Source organism: Myodes glareolus, chromosome 2, assembly GCF_982192425.1.
Source record: "Myodes glareolus chromosome 2, mMyoGla1.1, whole genome shotgun sequence".
NCBI classification, from domain to species: Eukaryota; Metazoa; Chordata; class Mammalia; order Rodentia; family Cricetidae; genus Myodes; species Myodes glareolus.
The window spans coordinates 76932967-76955037 of record NC_142027.1 but is presented as its reverse complement, the minus strand read 5'-3'; the positions used below and the strand labels follow the sequence as shown (position 1 = coordinate 76955037).

Genomic DNA, 22071 nt, shown 5'->3' with positions numbered 1-22071 from the left:
GAGGCAGGAACTGGATTGCAGAACAGTCATCTGAGGTCAGGCGGGCACGGTCCCTGTTCTCCCTCTGATTTGTGGCCCGGTGCCACACTGCTTGCAGTCAGCAACTTCTCTATTTTGTCACAACAGTTTGAGAGCGGTAATATCCCTGCAATTTAACCCTGATCATATATCTCCTTGGTCACAAAAGATAGTTGCTCGAGGTATTTTCTAGAGTTAGACTTTTTACCGGGTTAAAAACTGAGGGAGCCAACACTGACTATACGGAAATGTGAATTGAATCACTTAGTTCAACTAACTTAATTCAGCAACCATTTTCTAAGTACCACCTCCATGCTAGGAACCAACTAAGTAAAAGACACACGAATGACTAAGGCCAGAAGTTTCTCCAAAGAGAATCTACAGCCTTCCAAGAAACACTACCGTGCATCCAGGTCGGTACAGTAGTTTTGGCACAAACAGGCTGAGGAAGCTCTGGGGGTCCCAGCAGCCCTGCAGTTACTGTTGCTGGGGTGAAGCTGAAGATTGCTCAGCCACTCAGTTACCCAAGTTCAACACCCACCCCTGATCAGCCCCGTTCCTGGGAGGCAGGGAGGGAGAGACTAACTTTTGTCAGTGATGGTGAGTACCAATGGATTTATAACCCTGGTCATGTCCCAGAGACAGCAGCACACAAATTCCACGGAGCAGAGGGTCCTCCCTCCTCCCAGGTACCGAGAAGGAAGGAAGAGAAAGGGACTCACCACAGCTAGAATCTGAGTACTCTGAGTGGGTCTCTCCCATCTCCTCGGGGAACGTGGGGCCAGCCGTGTGGAGGCACATCTCTGTATGCTGTGGGGACTGGGAGCCACAGGACGTGCACTTTGGGGGGTGCATGTAAAGTGGCGAGTGGCTCTCACTGCTGCTTCGGGGGGAGCCTGTCAGGGACCTGTGGACAGAAACAAAGGGTGTCAGCAACCAGTAATAGTAGTCCACATGTTCTCCATGCTAACCTCTCTCTGTATGCTCAGGCAAGCCCAGAGATCACAGTTGCCTTCTGCCGTTCTAAGGGTCAGAGCCCTCCTCAAGCCCTCTTCTGCTGACTGGTGTCAACAACTGCCTAACTTTCACTTCTAGGCCTAGTTGCTTCTCCTAAGCCCACAGCCTCTCTCGGTCTAAAAGGAGGGTTCCCTGATCCATCACGACCACAGGAGGTGCCTCTGGGATTTGTGGAATGCTTTTCTCCCACATAAGGCAATGCTCTCTCTTGCTATGGAAAACAAAAGAAAGTGAAACAAAAATACAACTTCCATGAACTATGCTTCATGGTTCAGGCTAACTCACCCTCGTACTAGTTCCCCTCAGCATTTCAGACAGAAAACCTAATAGCCCTGCACTCTACATTTATCCAAGGCTGAGAAGCTCAGAAGGGTGACCTTAGACCCATGGCCTCTGAAATCACCTGTTCACGATGTTGTTGAGTCGGCTGGCTTGGGGGATAGTTGAGTCCTCCCCACTCACACTGAGCTTGGTTGGGGACTGGAGACCAAGGTTCTCAGGCTCCAACGGTGGCTGGCAGACAGGTGGGGCAGGGTAGACTCGAGGGGAGAGGCGGCCCAGCTCTGCCTGCTCGGTGCCCTCCGATTTGGCGTTCTGGTTGAGGCTGTTGAGCACAATGAACTTATACTTCTTCCAGTTACAGGCTTTCGGGTCAGTCGGGCTCTTGGCCGGCGGGGAGCCAGAGGCCTGAAGGATGCAGGCGTTCTTGCTACTGCAGGACTCTGTGGGTGAGTTGGGCTGGCAGTCAGATTTCTGGGGACTCTGGGGACTAACCAGACCCTTGCGGTTCAAGGGTGCATTAGGGGGCTCGAAATGCAGGGCGATTTCATCCTCCGAAGAGGGTCTCTCTTCTTCTTTGCTGGCTTTGTCACAGGGGAAGTATGGGGCGTTCCGGGCAGAGGGGGCAGCAGGCTTGGGGCCCTCAGTCACACTGTAGTGCATGTCACTCCGTGCCTCCTCTGGGACTGCCTCCTTGGGTGAGTAGATGTTGCTGTGGCACAAACTGGGGGACACCTCCATGGCCGGTCTGCTATATTCACCGGGGACTGGCCTGGCACTGTCGCAGGAGAGGGTCCGTTCCTTGGGGAAGTGGTTGGCCACAGGCATGCGGGCATGGGCATCTCGTAGCTCTTCATCAGAAAAAAGGAAGCTGCTGAGTGGAAGATGGCTGTACATAGGATACGAGGCTGGCGGTGTTGACAGGCCACTGTAGAGGCTAGGGGGAAAGGCTCGGCTCTCACAGCCAGGAGTATTTCTTAGCGACAGGTTGTTCTCCACGACTTCACGCCCTCTGTAGGCCATGATGTCATGGGGCATCAGCATCCGGCTGTTCAGGAACTCTTCTCGGGGAGGCTTAAGTGCCGGGGCCATTTCTGCTTCGCTGTGGGGGTTAAAAAACAAAGACCCCAGGTTAGAACTGTTAATCAGGTGACCTTCCAGAGAGACACTGCTATATAACCACTTCTGGGTCTGAGTCAGCTAGACATTGAAGATTTGACTCTGGAGTGGGTAACACAACTATAGGGCATTAATACTCAGAGGTCTAGCAATAGGGCCATAGTTGGGGAAACTGAGGAAGATGAGTCACTCATATATTCTGTGTCTGACTGGACCTGACCTTGCAAATGCGAGGCACATACGTATGCATGTCTTGGGAACTATAACTCTTCTGGTGACGTAGAATTGGATGGGCTACACAAAGCGTTTAAGGCCCTTATCTCATTTCAAGCGATGAGATAAATCGTTCGAGCAAAATCCTGCAGCAAAAGGCAGGCATGTTATACACACAGAAGCAAGGAGGGAAGAATGTATGCAATGTTAGTGCGATTCACTCGGAGAATATCAACTAAAAGACCTGGCCCATATGTTCAACAGATGCACTGGCAAGTCCACAGAGGAGGAGGGCAGGCAGTGACCAGTGCAAAAAGCTCTGGTTCTGGAGCAGCCTGGCCTGGTTTGCAAACACAGCTCTGACCTGGAGCAAGTTGCTTAACTATTGGGAGCACAAGGCCTGGCCTGTATAAAGTACTCCCAAATGAAGGCAATGATGAACTCGCCGCCATTATCACCCACTGGAGACAAAAACATTGGCTGCAAATACTTAAAGGGACTTATGTGGGTGAAAAAAGTAGGCCAGCTCAACCGGCTCTCCGGCTAACAGAATCAGAGAGTGAGGGCTCCAAGAGCCAGACTTTAAGAGGCTGTAAGGAGCGACTTTCCAGCTACCCCAGGTGGATGGTATGGCGCTGAGGACACGAGTTCTTAGTCCCTGGAAGTGGTCAGACGCAGACTGGAAATGGCTTCTGTTAAGAAAGAAGGCCGCTTTCCTGAAGCTGCCAAGGCGAGAGAGTCTGAGGCAGTTGAGCCTCGAGTAGCTGCTATAGTTAGCAAGGCTCTCCACTTCCTCAGCTCTCAGGACCCTCGACCTCCACGGATGTTCATGGTACTCCCACTCCTTGGGTAAGGGTTCGACCAAGTGAACTCGATTCAGTTCTTTACGCGTCCTCACAGCGGGAGCGTGGCTATTTGGATGAAGAGTAAGGCAGCCACATACACTCCAGCGGCCTGTGCTCTGGTAGGGCACTAAGGCACATATGTAAATAGTTACGGTAGAAATCCAAAGGAGAGCCCACATATGCATATAAACGTTACGAGAAGGTTGGAAGGGAAAGCAAAAAATGCTGCCTGCCAAACACAGAGGAGTCGAGGGAGTCAGCTGAACCTCCGCGGAAAAGGCATCCAGTTCTGGCCTTGCAGGGTGAGTGGAAGGAGAGAGACTAAAAGAAAATGGGGCAGGGTGTTGGGGGGGGTGGAGGGTACCCAAGACATACACATCTGGCCTGCTGCAAGGAATGGCATCTGCCTGGAGTATATGAATAAAGGGGAGAAAAGTGCAATTTTTGTAGCGAGGTGGGTGTCATGTGTCCTTGAGGCTCCCGTGGCAGGTGTGGTTTCTGTTCTGGAAGTATCCTTTCTGCATCCCCAGCTGCTATCTATAGAGCAGCTCACCTGGCCTTGATGAACTTCCTGCACGTGTCCACAACGTGTTCCATCTGCAGGTACATGGCTGTGGCCATCACAGCCATGATGTTTCCTTCCCGCAGGTTGAGCCTAGATGTATACATGAAGTCCAAGAGGATGCAGAACCCCTCGGGGTTGATCTCAGGATCCAGATTGATTACGCTAAGGTTGCACTTCAACTGGTCAGTGAAGATGCTGTAGAAGAGGCCGCTGCAAGACAAACAGAGGTGCAACTGTAGGGGTCACAAAGCATCTGTGTCTTTCTTGTCTTCCCAGAGCCCAGATCCCTAAGCTCCATGGCACCTACTAATATCTTCTACCTGTGGAAAGCCTAGCAGACACCAGGAATTTGTGGATGGGACTGTGCTTTGGTTTCCCGACCACCCAGATCCGAACAGTCACACAACGCTATATTAATTACAACACTGTTTGACCAATGGCTCGGGTGTATTTTTAGATAGCTCTTACATCTTTAATTAACACATCTATCAGATCTGTGTATCTCCACGAGGCTGTGGCCTACCAGTAGCGTTCTGGCATCTTTCTCCTTCAGCAGTTACATAGCATCTCTTTGATTTCACACCTACTCTCTCTATATATATCTCTGTTTGGATTTCCTGCCTGGCTTTACTCTGCTAAGTCATTGGCCAAAACAGCTTTACTCATCAACCAATAAAAGCAACACATATACAGAAGGCCCTCCCACATCAGGAATTCTTTAAGCATCTTGCATGTTTACATTAACCTCTGTCCTTTCTAATCCTGTGAGATATGTACCACTAAGTTCCATCTTTACAAATGGGGAAACTGAATTCGCAGAGTGTGGGAAACAGTCTCGAATCACGGCACCGCTTTCCTGTTGTCTGACTTAGCCCTCATCCGCAGCCACTACTCTGACTTTAAGTTTCGTCTAAGTACTTTCCTCTCTTCGCCACAATACCCTTATTTTAAACAGTCAATGGCATGAGGCGCAAATTAGGGCCGGGTGACAAATAATAATACATCCGTATGTTCCACCATCTTTCTCAAAGGCCAAGGATTATCAGAAGGTCAATTGTTACTAGACGATTTGAGTCAAATCCCAAGCCTTGTCTTCAGGTCATGTCGTCTATTCAGCTAAAACTAGAAATCTTGACTAGCTTGTCATCTCAACTTTACTGTTTCTGGGTGGGTTGCCAGAAATGAACCGGACCTTCCTTCCCCAACAAGCAATTCTTCAACCTTGTCTAATACCCTTAACTTCTCTGTACCTTGGTTTCCTTCTCTGCCAAGGTAAGGGGAGAATTGTGTGTGCTTAATAGAAGTGTGGCAAAAATGAAAACTGTTAGCCATATACACTGATGCCTGGCACAGAGCAAACACTAGCGATTATTTTATATCTGTACACATTTCTGTTCTCTGTATTTTAAGTTTTTATTTTGTGTGTGTGTATATATGCTATGAATGGGAGAGGAGGCCAGAGGACAGCATGTGAGAGCTACTTCTCTCCTTCCACCATGTTGGTCCTAGGGTTGAACTCAGGTCATCAGGCTCCGTGGCAGGTGCCTTCACCCCCTGAGTCATCTCACCAGCCAGCCCTTCACATTATTTCTGAAGTGCTATTATTAGACATTAGCTACTTTCTCTAATTGCAACACAGAGCTGTACATCACTACATAGACCTGTGCCTTGCTTCATTATCTGCAAAATGGAGACATGGTGCCCTCCACAAGAGACAGCTTGTAGGGAGAGCTTAGAATTGACTTACTATGATAACACCCAGGAAACTTGAAATTCAGGAAAATATGAAGAATTATTAGACTCTGCTTAAACCATGGAAATATAGTTATAGTATAAGTTAAGTCCAATAATCTGGGCATGGTGGTTCACACCTACAATCCCAGCATTTGGGGTAAGAGAATTTAAAATCAGAATTTCAAGGCCAGCCTTAGCTAAGTAATGTGTTTAAAGCTGTTTCAAAAAAATATTTTGTTAATAAAGTACAGTTATGGCATAAAAGGGCAAAAGCTATCGAGCTTAGTTAAAGTATTTAGAACCTGCCCTTTGCTATTCATCCGCAAATTAGTTAACTGAATTTCTTTTAGTTAGCCAGCATGTGCCTCCCTGCGGGCTTCAGACGCCTCGTGTCTTTGAGAGTACATTTCTTCACCCCCTATGCCTTCGAAACAGAAACTGTTCTCTACAGGCGTGTTCCTTCAATTGTTTCCTGAAAGTCCAGAACACCAGGCCAGGTGCTGAGATCTGGAGACTAAGGGAATATCATCACAGACGCAAGGAACGGCCTACATATTGGTCTCGCTGGCGCCTGCCAATCCTACCTCCCCATTTTAAAAAGTCACCCCTCACTCCAACACCACTCACCTGCAGGCCATGAGCACTGTCTTATGGGCTCTGAACTGTTCACGGCTCACCACAATGACAACGTCTGTCAAGATGTCCCGACTCCGGAGGCGATTAAGGTTCAGAAGAACATCACTCGCGTGGCGGGTGAACTGGATGCAGCTGTCAGCCGGTGAGGCCATGTTGTCTTCGCCTGAACAGAAATTAAATCCCTCTTAGTCCTCTAGAACCTACTCCCTGCTTACCAAAAGAAACAGAGGATGGTTTAGCAAGCTAAGGTGTAGAACGCAACTCAGGTATCTAGTGGACAATTCCTAGTCCATTTCTGAACATTTCTATTCATAGCTGTCGAACAGGGAGAATAAAAGCTAAGGTAGAAAGCTCTTTAGGGGAAAGGGGAAGGGAAGGACTGTTTGTTAAGTGTTTTTCCCACATACTAAAGACACTGCCAAGCATTGAGAGGCAGTGAGTATGTTGCAATGAAGAAAACCACTCTTGGAGAGTTACCCAGTTCACTTTGCCTTTCACCGGCTCTATGACGTGGAGTGTGTTGTTACTGTTCCTGGGCTTTGGTTTTCCAAAATAGGAAGGGTAATACCTATGTGGTATTTAAAATTAGAAATATGTGCCTAGACCATAACAGGTTCTTTAAAAAAAAAAAAAGTGCAGCTATTTTTATCTGCCTGTCGTTTCATTATCCATCCCATGCTCTGGGACTGTGAGTTGATTTGTTCGAGAATTTGAATACTTAGCACTAGCAAACACTGGCCAAGTAGGCAACCAGGCTAGCCTGAACTGGGAACGAAGGAGGGATGAACGAATACCACGCAACGGTATTTAGTCGGTTAGTATCGGGACAGAGGGGTGAGCACGAGATCTAGACAGAGGGAAGTCACTACCCTTCGTTCAGCAAGCGAAAGGTGGCAAGCTTAAACAGAAACACACATGCATGGGTGAAATTCAAAAGAAATAATTCATCTACAAATCTTGCAGCATACAATTTGATTTTACTCACCCAATGCCTCGCTTCACAGTCCAAAATTTTGCTTTAAAACTGCAGAGAAGAGAGCAAACAGAGATTGGCTAAATGAGTGTAAGATTGTCCACTCGGTCTTATTTTAGGACACACGTAGTTAGCTTTGCTTTGATAGCTGCAGCCTGCCAGCTGGTGCGGTTTTCCCACAAGCTAGCAAACATATTCCATCTCTGTGCTTATAGAAACAACAGGCACTCAAAGCCATTTGGTAACAATGCCTTATCCCTACTGCCGGGAATACCATTGCCTACATTAATTACATATACCTGTATACATATATTTCCTTTCCCAGGGCAAAAAAAAAAAGCCATATACATCAAAAGACCATTTGAGTTTATGGGAAACAAAAAAAAAAAAATAAGTAGCCCTTTCAATATTAATGATAATGATTCTTCAGGGACCGAAAAACACTGGATGCTATTCAAACCCTTGCTAAAAATATTATCTTTCAAGTCTTAGAATGATTCCACAAGGCTGATACGGCCAATATCTTTATCCTTATTTTAGTGGTGATGAAATTGAGACTCAGGGTTCAAATGACTTGTTCAGGACAAACAGCCAGGCAGTATCTCCTGATTCTCTGGAACACTTAAGACTGAATACCAAGTCTACAGAATAAAACCCGAGACATCATGTTTGCGCATTCCTTGCGTATCTTTGCCCTCTTTTTCAAAGTTTCCCCTCCCTCTATTTCCAGGTCTAAAACTAGACAGGCAACTGACCATAGCTTCCAAGTTTGGCCTTCTCCTGGCTGGTGAAAGATTTAACTGTGTAGTTTAGCTGAGAACTGGCCAGGGAGCCTTAAAGAGATTTAATGAAATATGTGCTCCCTCCAGACTGGTTTCTCTAAAACAAAAATCATTAAGAACGTAGGTGCAAGACTCTCCTTGATGATCAGATGCGGGCCGCAAAGCGGAGTGATAAAATATCGGAACTCTGGTCTCCCATTTAAACAGCACAGTTCTCTAGAACTGCTTCCCCCGTAAGGTAGCCTAAGGCCAGTGAGGTCATGTCGGGCCATGGATCACTGATGGCCTGGCCCTAGTCTTCTGGCTTAGATTCCTGTCCTCTTTCCAAGTCAGCCTACGTGCTGCAAAAAACGCAGGACAGCGGCACCCTGAGGTGGGTGAATCTCAGTTTTAAGCTCCTTCCCCCACACCAACTTTGCCCCATTCCATGGGGCTGAGTCTTACCAAATGAGCACTCTAAAATGAGAGGTTTCCTTGAGTCTGTAACCACCACTCAGATATTTCTCTGTGCCAGTCAGTCAATCTCATCAACTTCAAGCTTAATACGTGTGTGTAAGTGAGTGGGTTTGGGGTAGGAAATGGGGGGAAGAGAGAGGGCAGAAAAAGACAAAGATCTTAGTTCTTCCTGAACCCACTCCAATTCAGAGTGAGGAAACAGGTTTCACTTGGGCCTCAGGGAACTTCAATAAACTGTCTCTTTTGAAAATAAATGCTGCAGACACGTGACCTTTATTTACTAACTTTCTCCTGCTTCCCCGTGGAAGAGATCCACAAACCCTTCTGGAATACTTGTGCTGAGCTTCAACCACTTGTGGATTTCCAGTCACAGACTTTTGGAACCACAGGAAGCCCAGATTTGCCATTTCACCATGACAAGTGGCAATGACTCACTCCAGATGAGGACAGACCGAAAGCAAACCGAAAAGGCAGTCCTGCTCCGTCCACTGTCAGGCTGGCCTTGGGCTTTTTCCTTTCAGCCTGTCTCCTTCTGCACACAGACCAAGGCAGCCTGGGCTCTGCGGAGTCACTGGGCTCTAGGATTCACTTCTCTATCAGCCAACTGTTCTCAGCAGGCCCCACCACAACTCCCAGGGTGCCGGCTAATGTTCTAGCTGAATGGCACCTCCCTCCAGGCGCTGCAGACACGGAAGCTCTGCGAACCAGCATTCAGCTTGTTTGGATCACAAATCGCTCAGTCCTTTCCCACCCATCATTGCACCTTATCTTTCTAACGGTCAGGATTCACTATGGAGGAAACCGAGTCTCCAGGAACAAGCCCTTGCCCAAGATCTCAAAACCATCCTCCAACAAGGTTCTAGGAAAACAAGCCCAGGGAGAATCAGGCCAGCAAGGAGAAAGGAACCAGAACTGGATCTCCGCTCTAACTACAGGTCCAGCTGCAGTAATCCCCAACTAAGAAATAAATGATGACTAACCCAGCCCTGCATCCTTTCCCTCCAGGGGCGCTTTCCTCGTGTGCACTCAGTGAGACAGCTTCTCTAGAGGAGCTTCCATTGGGAGGGAAAAGAGGGGAGAGAGAGAGAGAAAAAAAAAACAGGCAAAGAAGGTAGCAGAACTGGGAACACGGGGCAGAGGAAGAGAGAGACAGAGAGAGAAGGGGCTGGAGAGAGAGAGTGAGAGTGAGGGAGAGAGAGAGAGAGAGAGAGAGAGAGAGAGAGAGAGAGAGAGAGAGAGAGAGAGAGACATACAAGCAGAGAGATCTGAGAGGCAAAGGAAGAGCTAGCAAAGGAGCCAACGCCAAAGACTTCATCCTTTCCCTTCCCTTTTGGGCCGAGGTGGCACTAGGCAGTCGCACTGCTTGCTCACACGCACCGGCACAAACCCCAGCCCCGCCACCTGGCAAGCCTGCGCAGACTCGCTCACCGCACCTGGCTGTCTGTACCTGTCTTCCTGGGACCGCCCACCCCCTGGCGATCGGTTGGCACCGCTGCCCATCCGCCACGAAACCCGGGAAGGTGCGGCCAGGGCCGGGTGGTAGGACTGTAACGGCGCTTAATTTGGTTACATTCAAATAAATGTTTTCGTGAACGTCGGTAGCTAACATTATGTGCGACTTTTTTTTTTCCTGTTACTCTGTCAAAGCAGGGGGCCACGAGGGGAATGGCACAGCCCTCTCATTCCCGGAACGTAGTCGACCTCAGCTCTGAGGATTTCATAGAACACTCCTGCCCAGCGCGGGCTCCAACGAGAAGTAACTTTCCAGGAAGCCCAATCCGGGTTTGCTGGCTGCGCAGCATTGGCCGGGGACAGGGCACCCTTTCCCCTAAATCCGCCTTCTACATGGGTTCTGGCTTCCAGGCCCGAGGAGTCTACCTGGTCCCCATCCCTGCCCCAACAAGCTAAAAACCGCAGAGTGTGGAGCCCAAGAGCCTGGAAACAGTCCGAGGCTCGCTCCATGATTTCCAGTTTGCCCCATTCTGACAACTGGATAGCTGGAGTTTGTTTGCTTTTGTTTTGTTGTTGTTTGAGGGTTTGATGTTATTTCTTGGGGTTTCTTTTTGTCCTCTAGTTTGCTATTTTTTCCCCGGCTTTAGAAGAGAATGTGTAGGTAACAAGTCAAGGTCAAAGAGATAGAGTCCCCCAGGAGTAAGGGTCCCCATCCTTCTAGACCTGGCCGAATGGGAAGAAAACTAAACCTGAAAGAAAACTAAACTGAAAGTCTCTTCCGCCTACGTTGGCAAGAAAGGGGAGGTTTCCGCCCAGCCTTCTTTAGAGCCAGAGCTACCACGCTGAAGCCAGACAGGCTCCGGGATTTCAGAATCTTATTTTCCCGAAAAACGTAGAGACTGGGTAACCGAGCCGGCTGCTGTCCGAGCTCTAAGACCCCGCAAGGCTGTCTCTCCTTCTCAGGAATGTCCCCCGCTGTGACCACCCACTAAGTGCTCTCAGTTTGCGTCTTTGGGGCGGAATCGGCACAACCTAGTCCATACCTAAAAGTAGCGGGTTGCAGCTCTGCGCCGCAGAGGCGGGGTCAGGCTCGCACCCCAGAGATGGGGTCTCTCTGCTCTTAAGATCCTGTTTTCTGTTTTCCTCGTCCTTTTTTAAACGGGACCGGAGAGAATATCTGAGGAGTTACCGCACTTCTTACAAGTGCAATCACAATGATGTATTTACCCCGTCCTGACGCTAGAGAGAGCCCTCCATCAAGGTTTGAAACTACAGCTGGCTGCTCGGTCCGCCCCTCCTTCCCATTGACCTAGTTTGGCCAGTGTCTGGATTTGGAGAACGCCTTTCCACTTCTCTCTATCCAGGATGGTTGCTGGATTATTGGTAATCTAATAACTCCAATAGCTCGCCGAAGACTCTCAAGAGGCTTCTCAAAGTGTAATTCACTGTCTAGGGACAAGGAGTTTGAATAAGGCGGGGTGGGGGTTCGGGGCTGACGCATTGAAACATGCCTCTGGGCTCCAACAGGACTGCTCTTTCCTAACAGGGTACTCAGGTCTAGCCACCTCGTTCTGGAGATAATGGGTAGAGTCAAAGCGTTGCTTCTGTTCTGGAGGCAGAGGAGGACAATATTGCTGCTCTTGCCTCTCGGTGGCGATGACACGAAAGATGATAAGAGATATTGGTCTTGCGATGGCCTCCTCAGTTGCGTGAACTAACCAGAGGACTTTATGTCCTGACTTTCATTTCTGTTACATGTCCTGCCTCAGAGCTCTTGCAAGGTTGCAAACTTCGAGGAAATAAAATAAAACAAAGGGATGTGTTTTATCATCAAGATCTGAAGAGCCGAGGGGATGCTCCCCATGAACCTGGCTAAGACAGCATCCAGAAGGCCTGCAGACAATGCCAGCAAACCATGTCCTTCAGCAGAGATCTCTTCCCCCATCCTGGCTGGACTGGGATCGGCCTTGGGGTATGGGGTGGGGGCGGTGTTGTTGAGCAGGAGAGAGACGCATGATCTCCCCAAGCAAACAATGCCTTTTAAAATTCGATCTAGACAGAAGTCAGCCAAGGTCTTTATTCACGTTAATGAAGATGGAAGGCACTAACTGTCCTTGGAAAGCGATGAGTCAAACTTGACCGCGCTTCAGACACGTCCCCAGATTCGTTTCCAACCCGAACAGAGGCGCATTTCTCCGCGCGGCGGCCTGGGACAACTCCCGCAGTGATAGAGGCTGAACTGGATTCCACCCGGCCTGGGCGGGGGAAGACAGCTGTGTCTCTCCGGTGAGGACGCAGGCCGCCGCTAGAGGTCGCCCGCGCGCCAATGCAAGCGAGCCATCTCAGTTCAGAGCTTTGAGAAAGAACTTTACTCAAGAGATGGGGCACAAATTCTCAAAGAATAATTTAGTCACCTCTCTCTCTCTCTCTCTCTCTCTCTCTCTCTCTCTCTCTCTCTCATACACACACACACACACACACACACACCAACCAGGCCACCGAGAAAAGGATAAACGGGATGTAAAGACAGACAGACAGCTAACTGACGCACATCCCCAACTGGACTAAGTAGTCCTTGGCCACCCAGTACAAGCACGTGCTACAGCTTTGAGAAGCCCCACACCCTCGGTACCTCTGTAATCTTTTCATGTCTATTGTCAAAAACCTCATGCTAAAGAATGGTAGGGAACACTCTCCAATGTGCACTGGCAACTCCAGTGACCTACGGTTAAACTGCTGTCCCCCCATGAACTGAGATAAATCCTTTGGAATTCAGAAACTTACTGTTCGGCCTAATTCCACAAAAACAACGACGAAGTTTAAATCCTAAAGATCCTGGAGGGTTTCGGGTGTCATCTTGTTCTGCTACCAACTTTGTCCGTGAAGTCACAGATGTCCTCAAAGACAGGACCGTTTCTTAGTTGAGATAGATATTTAAGACTGAGCCAGTGTGGATGTGAACGGCGTGAGCATATGGTTTTCATCTGTCTTGCCAAAACTTTGAAAGTCAAATGCCATCTTCGTTGGAGAATGCCCTTCCCATCAGTCCTGGCTGATCAGATCAGACCACCGCTCCGAGCAGGAACCCTGACCATAACCTACCACTAGGTGGCGGACTCGGTCCGTTCAAGAAACACCCTGTTAGCCTAGACTTCCACAGTAGCCCTGTCCAGAGGCTTTCTGTCTGTTTCTTGGGGGTGGCGGGAGGGGGGAGGGGGAGGAGATGCTTCCAAAACTGAAGTAGGAAAACATTTAGTTGAGCAGATGCAACTCTGTTCTTCCGGCCCTCACGCCTCTATCTAACACCGCACCGTTCCGGGAACTGCTTTCGGGTATTATTTGGTTATTTGTTCCCCTCCTCTCCTCCTCAAAGCTGGCTACACTCACTTAAAAAAAAGTGATACCTGAAAGTATTAGGAGAAATTCATGCAAAAGGAGAGAGAAAGAAGAGGAGAGAGAGAGAGGGAAGGGGGAGGGGGGACAAAGACAGAGAGAAAGACAGAGAGAGAGAGAGAGAGAGAGAGAGAGAGAGGCAAAGGCCAGGAATAAGCTCACGAACCATCCCCACGGAGGAAGGGGGAGCCGGAGTTAAGACCTTGACCCACTGAGCAAAAGCAGAAGAAGGGAACCGAACTGAATATGTCCTTCGAGAGGTGAGGGTCTGGAAATGGGAAGCAGGAAGGGTTGGAAGGAGCGAAAAGAAGCCGGCCAGCTGGGCCACTGTGCAGAGCCCTCGCGCGTCGCTGAGGTCCCACTTGTTGCGCAGTGTAGGAAACCGGCACGCGCCACACTGCCTTGACTCCCACATGGCTGCAGCCCAGCCTACCGCTGCTACCTGCGGTCCACAAGCCTCTCCCCACCACCCGGGCACACGCCACCACAGACCCGGGGGAGACTAGAGCACTTTCGTTCCTAAGGGTTTTCGCACCAAAACATTCCTCCTATTCTCAAACTCAGACCACCAGCAGACTTCGGGTACCCTGAGCAGTCAAGTCCGAAGTGGAAACATAGCTACATCAGCCCAGTGAAGATGCAGCTAAGAGCCAACTACAGCCCACCTCCACCCCGGCAAGGGTGCCCCTTAATTTACGGGAAGGACATTGTGCTCGTTTTGAAAACAACGTGTTTCTATCCTATTTAAGAGATGAACTGCAAAGTATTTAATTTAAAAGTTTCATCTCTCAAAGTTTTTGAATATCTCTCAGAGGGAGTTGGGGCCACATGCCTAATTAATTACGGTCATTTCACAATTATTTTTCAAATACTCGGCTTTTACCAATAGTTTCGCCCACCAAGGGGTGGCGCTGCCGCACCACCTCCCCTGAAACTTAATTTTTTTTTTTTTCACAACAGAGTGGGATATCCCCAGCAGGGGACAGAGGGAAGGAAGGATTTTGACATCTAGTCATGGCATTTACTCAACCCATAACTGGAACTCCTCCTCGGGGCTCAGTAAACGACAACTTAGAAATCTAGGATGCCATTCCTGACCACCAAGCCCAGAATAAATTAGTCTTTTCAAGAAAATATTGCTGTAAACCTTTCAAAACTGAGGAGAAGAACAAGGTAATGCGTGAATACCCGTTTTCCCGAACGGTCTCTCCCCTCCATTGACTTAGTTGTCCTGAACAGCACCCAGCCTTATTGTGGGTACCAAACAGACCCTTACAATCATTCAACGCCTAAAAGTATTAGAAAAGAAATTCTTCCAAATAGGATACTGGAAACTTCTATTTATAAACGGGGATGGGGGTGGGGGGTTGTCTATCTACAGGTTTCTATTTTGGCCCCAGGACTTCACTGCAGTCATTTTAGAAAGAGAAATGTCTATCCCCTGGTGTTTTCTCGCCATTTCCTCTTCCCCCGGGGACAAATCTCTTTCCTTTTTATTAAAATCGGTACATAAAGAAGAGTATGATTTCACCTCACTCCTTTGAGCTCATGTTTGCTACCTCCAGGAATAGCGTGTGGACTAGGGCCAGATGAACTTCAACTTGGGCTGCAGATTTACGAGGTCCTGTTCAAGTGCCAAAGGCTCTTGGTAGCAAATAGTGAGCAAAATAGATAGCCGTCTCCGAATGGGTCACGCTGCCCCCTCCCCTATTTTAAAGTTACTTATTAAAACCACACACAACACCTCGCAAAAGGAAAAGGGAAACCAGCGAACTGCAGAGGAAGCCAGCGGCGTAGCTCAGAGCCACAAACTCTATTTCTAAACAGTCCTTTCTGAAGATCCCTCTCTCTTGCTCCCCTCCCTCTTTTCTTTTTTGCTGTTTCTTTTTGTGGATAGTAATGCATACACTGGCTTGGCAATATCTTCCTCCTGAAAACTATACAATCTTGGGGGGAGACAAAGGTAAACATCACTTTTTAAGGAGGTGGGATGCAAGGCTTGTCTCTGCTGCACCCAAGGACCCTGTAACAGCTCTAGACGGCCAGCACCAGGCTTGAGGTAATTTCTCACTATCCCTAGCACCAAAACTAAATCTCTACGGGAGAGAGCACAACACAGAGGTTATTTATTTTACTCTTAAAAACAAAATGTTGGTTGTTGGTGTTGTTTTTTCATGGGGGAGTTTTAAAACTCATTTTTGCAACACTAGTTCCATTTTCGCCAGGGCTCCAATAACACGGTATTATAAAGGCAACGCAACCCACAGTTCTCAAGACATTTAACGTTCACTGTTTCCGGCAGGGTTGGCCTCTAGCTCCCGCTGCCCCCCAGGCAGCCAATTTCCCAGGTTCCAACTCACAACCCACTCCCGCCCCGGGCCGCCGCCGCCGCTTTTTCCCATTCCTACTCCCTCGAGGAGAGCCACAGGTTGCAAATCCAACCAACCTCGCAATCTGTTTTTGCAAAATCACTCACAAAGATCTCCCTTTCGCACCCGCTCCTCCCGTCCGGGGTCCCCCAGCCAGAGTCACAAAGTGCCCTTCTTCCCTCCCTGGTCTTTTCACATCAGGAACGCGGACTGGGGCTCTGTTTTCATTCCTTCGCCCAAAAGAAGGACCTTGGGAATCTGAAGCCTGGAATCCGCTATACCCAGGCCCATCGCTGCCTTTTTACAACAGCTTGCACCAAGGGGTAAAAATGAAATTAAATTTAGGAAAGGGAGGGGAACTACCGCTGAGAGCCAACACAGTCACGCAGCACCCAAAATACAAACACCGCGGGCGCCAGAAATCCCGCCACCTCCCCGGAGCTCTGGACGGGCTGGCCAAGATCCCCCCGGGTCCTGCACGCTGAAAGCGCCGCAGGTGCAAAAAAGAAAAAAGAAAAAAAAAGCCGCGCACCCCTCTCCCGCTCACCCCCCAAAATCCCTGTCCCGCCTTCAAGCCTCCATCCTCGGGCTGGGCAGACCGAGCGCACCCGGGTTCCCGACTGCCTCGACTCACAACCAAGAAAGAATAATTTTCAAAGTATTCAACATCCCCGCCCCCCCGTGCAAGCGAAGCCTCCCCAAAACACTCTTGTCTCTCCTTGGGAAGATCACGGCTCTCAAAAGAAACTGCAGACACGCTACTTCATCTGGCTTTATGACCAAAAAGAAAAGGGAAAATAAAACAACCAGCCGAGGAGTTGGCTTGCATTCCCCCCATGCCGACTCCCGGCTCGGCTGCAAGGCAAGGGACTGGTGCGGGGCCGGGGCCGGTGGACGGCCGCCAACGCGGGCACCGGGAGAACTGAGCGGGGAGGGAGGCAGCGGCGGGGAAGGCAGTTTGCAAGCGAGCAGAGAAAGCAAGCCAAGCCGCGCGAAGCCGGCGGGGCCGCCGCGGTCCGCCCTCCCAGGCCGCGCAGCCCAGCGCCCGCCGCCCCGCGCCCCAGCGTCTCCAAACACCGAAACAACACCGGGCAGGGCGGCACAGCCTCTCCGAGGCGGCCCAGGCGCTCCAAGACAGCAAAAAAAAAAGAAGAATACGTATGCGTAAAGCTAGATCCTACAGTGGGAGAGACGTGGGGCTGATCTTCGGCATTTATTTTAACACCTGACAGCTAGAATCAATAAATAGATACATTTATATCAATAGATACACATAGGAAACTTGGAGCCAAAGCATTTGGCAAAAGCGGAAAAAAAAAGAATTAAAAGGTAAAATCATGATCATGAGCAGCGGCGGCGGCAGCGGCACCAGCGGCAACAGCGGCGGCAGCGGCAGCGGCGGCGGCAGCAACAGCAATAATCACCTGGTGTCCGGCCTTTCCTAGAAACTTCTTGCATCACCACTTCTAAGAACCCCAGTTCTAAGAATCAACAGAGCTCAATTCTCGGAATTTGAGCTCCGGGCTTTACCATTGCTCCGCAGCAGGGGAGGACTCGGTGACGGCGCCGTACACCGCGGCGCCCTCCTGGCCGGCACAGGGCCTCGGAGCCACGCCGCTGGCCACCGTTCGGGGCCGTTCGAACTCCCCGCAGCACCGCCACCCGGAACATCAAGGGTCCCGCAGCGGGCGAGCGCGGCTGGCAGGCGACCCTCCCTGCCCCTGGCCTCCGATGGAACGGCCCGCTCCGCCGCCGTCACGTGGGCTCCTCCTCCGTGACGTCGGCGTCTTCGCTGTAGCAAAGCTCGGCCTCTGGAATTCTGAGAACTAATTTGCTATTCGGTGACATAAGAGGGGGAGTGCGCTATGCTTTCCCGGGGTCTGGGGCTAATTCTTCCTCTCCTACCCATAAACTCGGCTCCTCGAGCTAAATACACAAAAGGGAGCGAGAGATCTGAGCCGTTGGAACAAGTATGTTAGAGGCACGTTTAGAGAGGCTTGTGAGAGAAAACAATAAATACCACAGCTCCTTCCAGCTAGAATATTAGGCACCACGAGAAAAATATTTGCCAAGCAGTTTTCGGTGGGTTCATTTGTTTTCTTTTTATTTGGGACAAAATGTGTTGGTGGTGGTGGTGAAAGGGGTGAGGGTTTTCTTTTGGGGTGGTGGCTTGAAATTGCGTTTTGCTGTAGTTTGATGATTTAGAGGGGGTTTTTTGCTTCTGATTTTTGCCTTTTGCAAGTTTGTGGCGTTATGTAAAGCGTAGCACCCGTCATCCGTTGATTTTATTGTCTCTGCGTTCTTTTCTTTTCCCTTTGAATCGCTCAGGCATTTAAAATATGCATTATTTCAACCCCAATACCATTGACAGAAGCTTAAATTTTTTGGCCACTTATGACAACCTCAAATTCCCCCCCCCCCCCCGCACACACCGCCCTTGGTGCAGCTTCCTTTTCCTCTCGGACTTTTACTGACGGGAGGCTTTCCTGCACTTGAAAGAGATGTAAAAGGATTTGCTTTGGTTTGGTTTGTTTCTTTCCAGGACAGCAAGTGGTGGGTTTACTCTTTCTGTTACTGTTGACTCTTAGGAAATTTCTGGCTGTTAGAAACGTCTGTGTGGGTACGTGTTTGCTTGTCGGCTACAAAATTCTCTGCAGCCAAATACGTGTTTGTGTTCTGCTTTTTCTTAAGGTCTGGAACATTTTTTTTTCCTTTCCCCCCACCCCCCCTGGGTTCGTTTCAAGGTCGTTAGAGGAAAGAAAAAAAAAATCTCTTCGGTGCGTGTTGAAGGGATCAGCCTGAGGGAATTCTAAAGGCCTGCCTGCCAGGATCACAGATACTGCGTGTATTGAGAACAGGCTGTGCCACCACTAGACGCTCTGCACGCAGTCGGGTCCTCTCGGCCCTGGAGCAGAGCTGGGGGGGGGGGGCTTTCTTTCCCATCTTTCTTCTTTTATTTTAAAGGCGAATGCAGGACCGAACCCCTTTACTGTGGGCCCTGGTTTGTTCATAGCTGCCAGTTTGCCTGTTTAAATGTTGGTTGGGTTTTTTTTTTCCCTCCTACTCATCCCTGAGTGAGGGAGACTCTTGTTTCTTTTATGTCTGTCTCTTGAAAGAAGGGTGTGAGGGGAAAATAATATTCAGATGCCTTAAGAATGAACCCCAAGTGTTTGGAGCAATAGAGGCTTCCAAAGGTCAGGCTGTTCTGGGCTTTAGCTGTGAAAGTTCTTCAAGTGGCTTGTTAAATCATGGATGGACTCCGAAAGGTTCTGCAAAATGTCCTCACATATTAATTTCTAGTGGCTATCCGTGGACCACAGCCCCAAACGTGGACTTCAAAATACAGATGTGAGCAGAGCTCTGAGCGCTGCTGATTGTTTGGGGTTTCGAAGGAATCTCTGTCCCCCCAAAACGGTCCTGTTAGAAGTTTCAGCTATGTTACTGGAGTAACACCACCGCTTCAAAAGGTGATGTCACGGGTTTTAGAACTGAGAGAGTCCAAAGGACCGGATTGTTTTCCTCAGGGGCTAAATCTGAATATTTGAATACGTACTGACAAATGAATTACTGCAGTCAGGGCGGAAAAGCCTGTCTTGGGAAGGAGATTTGAAGGCTATACATAGGCCTAATCCTACCACTATTGTGGAAATGAACGTTTTACTTCCAAGACACATGACTTTGCCAAATGGGTCCACGCTGCCGGGAAGCAGGCTAGATGCTTTGGTTTTTGTATTTAGAGTTCCCATTCCCTCATTTCAGAGGATTAAATAAATCCCACTGGACCACAATGACACCCCGATGTTCTTTGTGTAGCTAGCTGTCTACCGTTCCGGAGCAATAAGTGCTTCGGGTTTCTAGCTGCAATTGTAGCTTTGCAACAGGAATTGTATGGTTTTGCTGTCTTGTTATTCCTATAAATAGAATTACTTTATTTTTTGATTATTTTCTTTGTCAAAGTGACCGTGTGCCTCATCCGTACTCCTACCCCAAGCCTGAAACACAGGCACGCTCACACATCTTGGCCTGTCCATCTTGTGTTCTCTTTGCCACTCCACTCTTAGCCCCATGGGGGCGCTGCAGAGCAAAGGGAAATGTGCTCCCTCAGGCGGTAGAGCCAACCAGAGTGGGGGCTGGGAAGGAATTTACCCTTCTCATACCTCAAGCCCTGCTTTGATTCTCTCAAGAGTTTCCGGAACAAGAGCCCACCAGGCCTACTTATAGATAATTATCCCCATCACCAGAGGGAGGCCTTACATCCTCACTGGGACCATGCACCAGAGTTTGTATGCCTGTAGTGGGTTTTTGTTGTTTTTGTTTTTTTATCTTTTCTCTCTCTCTCTCTCTCTCTCTCTCTCTCTCTCTCTCTCTCTCTCTCTCTCTCTCTCTCTCCCTCTGTCTGTCTCTCTCTCCCTCCCTCCCTCCCTCCCTCCCCCTCATCAAAGTGTTGATGTTGGAAGAGATTGACCAGCCTCTTTTCTCTCTCCTGAATGTTGAGGGAAATTGTGCTCTAACCTTTCAATTCCTTCAATACCTGGGAAAGTAACTTTATCAAGTTGTATACCAATTTAATCTCTTTCTGAATATCCTTCCTCCTCTCATTATTGGTCTTTCCCCGTCACTTCCAGTTAGGTGGACTCCCTGAATTCTGCAATTCAATCATTGGGCTAAAAAAAATAAACAATTAAACTTGGCATATATTCAGCATCCTTTAAATTATTGTTATGGAGCCCACACCAGTAATTCTATGCCCTAGGGTCCTAAGGAATATTTCTGCAAACTTAAGAAGAACACTGTGTATCAACTAATGCCATGGTTTAATGATTCCTGGTTGCTATTCCTCACAACAGAGGCCCGGCCAGGCCAGCTTCCATGCTGACCCATGGAATCAGCACAGGAGCTGCTGGGTAAATAAAAGCATTATTACAAAATAAAATATTCTGGTAGTAATATTATATGTGTGTAAAGAATGGAACATAGTTCATGCCCAATTCCCATCACAAAACCTTCCCCACAATTCAGCTATCTTTGAGGAGGAGCCTATGGTATAAACACTGTCCTGTCCTCTCTCTGTGGAGGGTAAGAAGTGTGTCCCAAACTGCCAGGAGATTCTGGGACCTCCATAGGTCTCTAAAGTGTCCTATCAAGATTGTAGATTTTAGAACAAGAAGGGGCCTTACAGATAATCACTTCTCCGGGTCCTTCTTTCTAACCCCATGAAAAGGGGTATTGCTAATCTAGGATCAACGAGTTTGTGTGAATCGACGGCCGGCCCTGCGTCATATCTGAAGCTCAGGCTGACCTGACAGTCTGGCCTTAGGGTTGTGTATCCTGTTTCTTGCAGAATGGAAGAAAGTAAGACTGCATTAGGCCTCATGTAAATTGTAGCTGGTTCCGAGCACCAACCCCAGGCCATGCTTATGGGAGCTTGTTTGGCCATTTGGGTTTGGTTATGTGCACAGCCTGGGCTCTAGAATGCGACTTTTGAAGAGTCTGGGGAGATGTTTGTTGAAGGGTGCCTGTTTATTCTGTGTCAGACCCCTCCTTCATTTAAAACTGCCGTAAACAAGCCAGGCTAAATCTGTAAGCCCAGTACTTGGGAAGGTGGAGGGGAAAGAATTAGTTGTTCAAGGCTGCGTAGCCAGTTGGAAGCCAGCCTGGGCTACATGAGAACTCATCTTTGAGAAGCAAACTAAACAGCAACAAACAAAAAGATCATCCTGGATAAGCCCTGCTAGATATTACCCTTAGACACCAGAGAAGACTCGTGTGTTTTTTAAGAGTGCAGGGTTAGGAGAGTGCAGGAAGGTTGAGGGCAAAGGAGGAAACTGAGCAACAATGTGGAGATCTTGGGACCGGAGAGGACAGACCCAGGCTGATTCCAAGCTGCCACCTTCTGAAGAGGGTGCAGCTGCTTTTCATTTTCTCCTCCTGCTCAAAGCAGGTTTGTTCGCTCATTCATTCATTCATTCATTGTCATCATCATCATCATCATCATCATCATCATCAACGTCTCCAGCCTGACTTAGAGCTTTTCCACCCCAAGGCTGATTGTCCGTGTTTTCCTCGCCGACTTAGACAGGCCAGGCATATCTGGATTTTAAAATGGAGAAGTGTTGGGGATGGGAACACGCAATCATTTGGTGTTTTGCATTCGATCACTGTTTTGAATAGCAAGGTTTTCACTTCCTATGAAACCTTAGCAGGAGGAAAAGCGGAAACT

At 48.8% G+C, this 22071-nt stretch overlaps 1 protein-coding gene across 4 annotated transcripts in view; it reads right to left on the bottom strand.

Moving 5' to 3' along the window:
- The window catches only part of Bcl6 (BCL6 transcription repressor), a 50756-nt gene that overhangs the window by 5581 nt on the left and 23104 nt on the right, over positions 1–22071 (bottom strand). Inside the window, exons 1-6 of one of the 4 annotated variants that reach the window (XM_087901882.1) lie at positions 17276–17394; positions 7412–7450; positions 6418–6589; positions 4045–4266; positions 1439–2416; positions 741–925 (exon numbers count right to left, since the gene is read on the bottom strand). In XM_087901882.1, the coding sequence (XP_087758008.1) occupies positions 741–925; positions 1439–2416; positions 4045–4266; positions 6418–6578 (1546 nt within the window). In that variant the 5' untranslated portion in view covers positions 6579–6589; positions 7412–7450; positions 17276–17394. Of the gene's footprint in view, positions 1–740; positions 926–1438; positions 2417–4044; positions 4267–6417; positions 6590–7411; positions 7451–8625; positions 9771–12873; positions 13298–17275; positions 17395–22071 lie in introns of those variants that run through there. The other 3 variants (XM_087901894.1, XM_087901889.1, XM_087901885.1) reach the window with 3 other exon arrangements.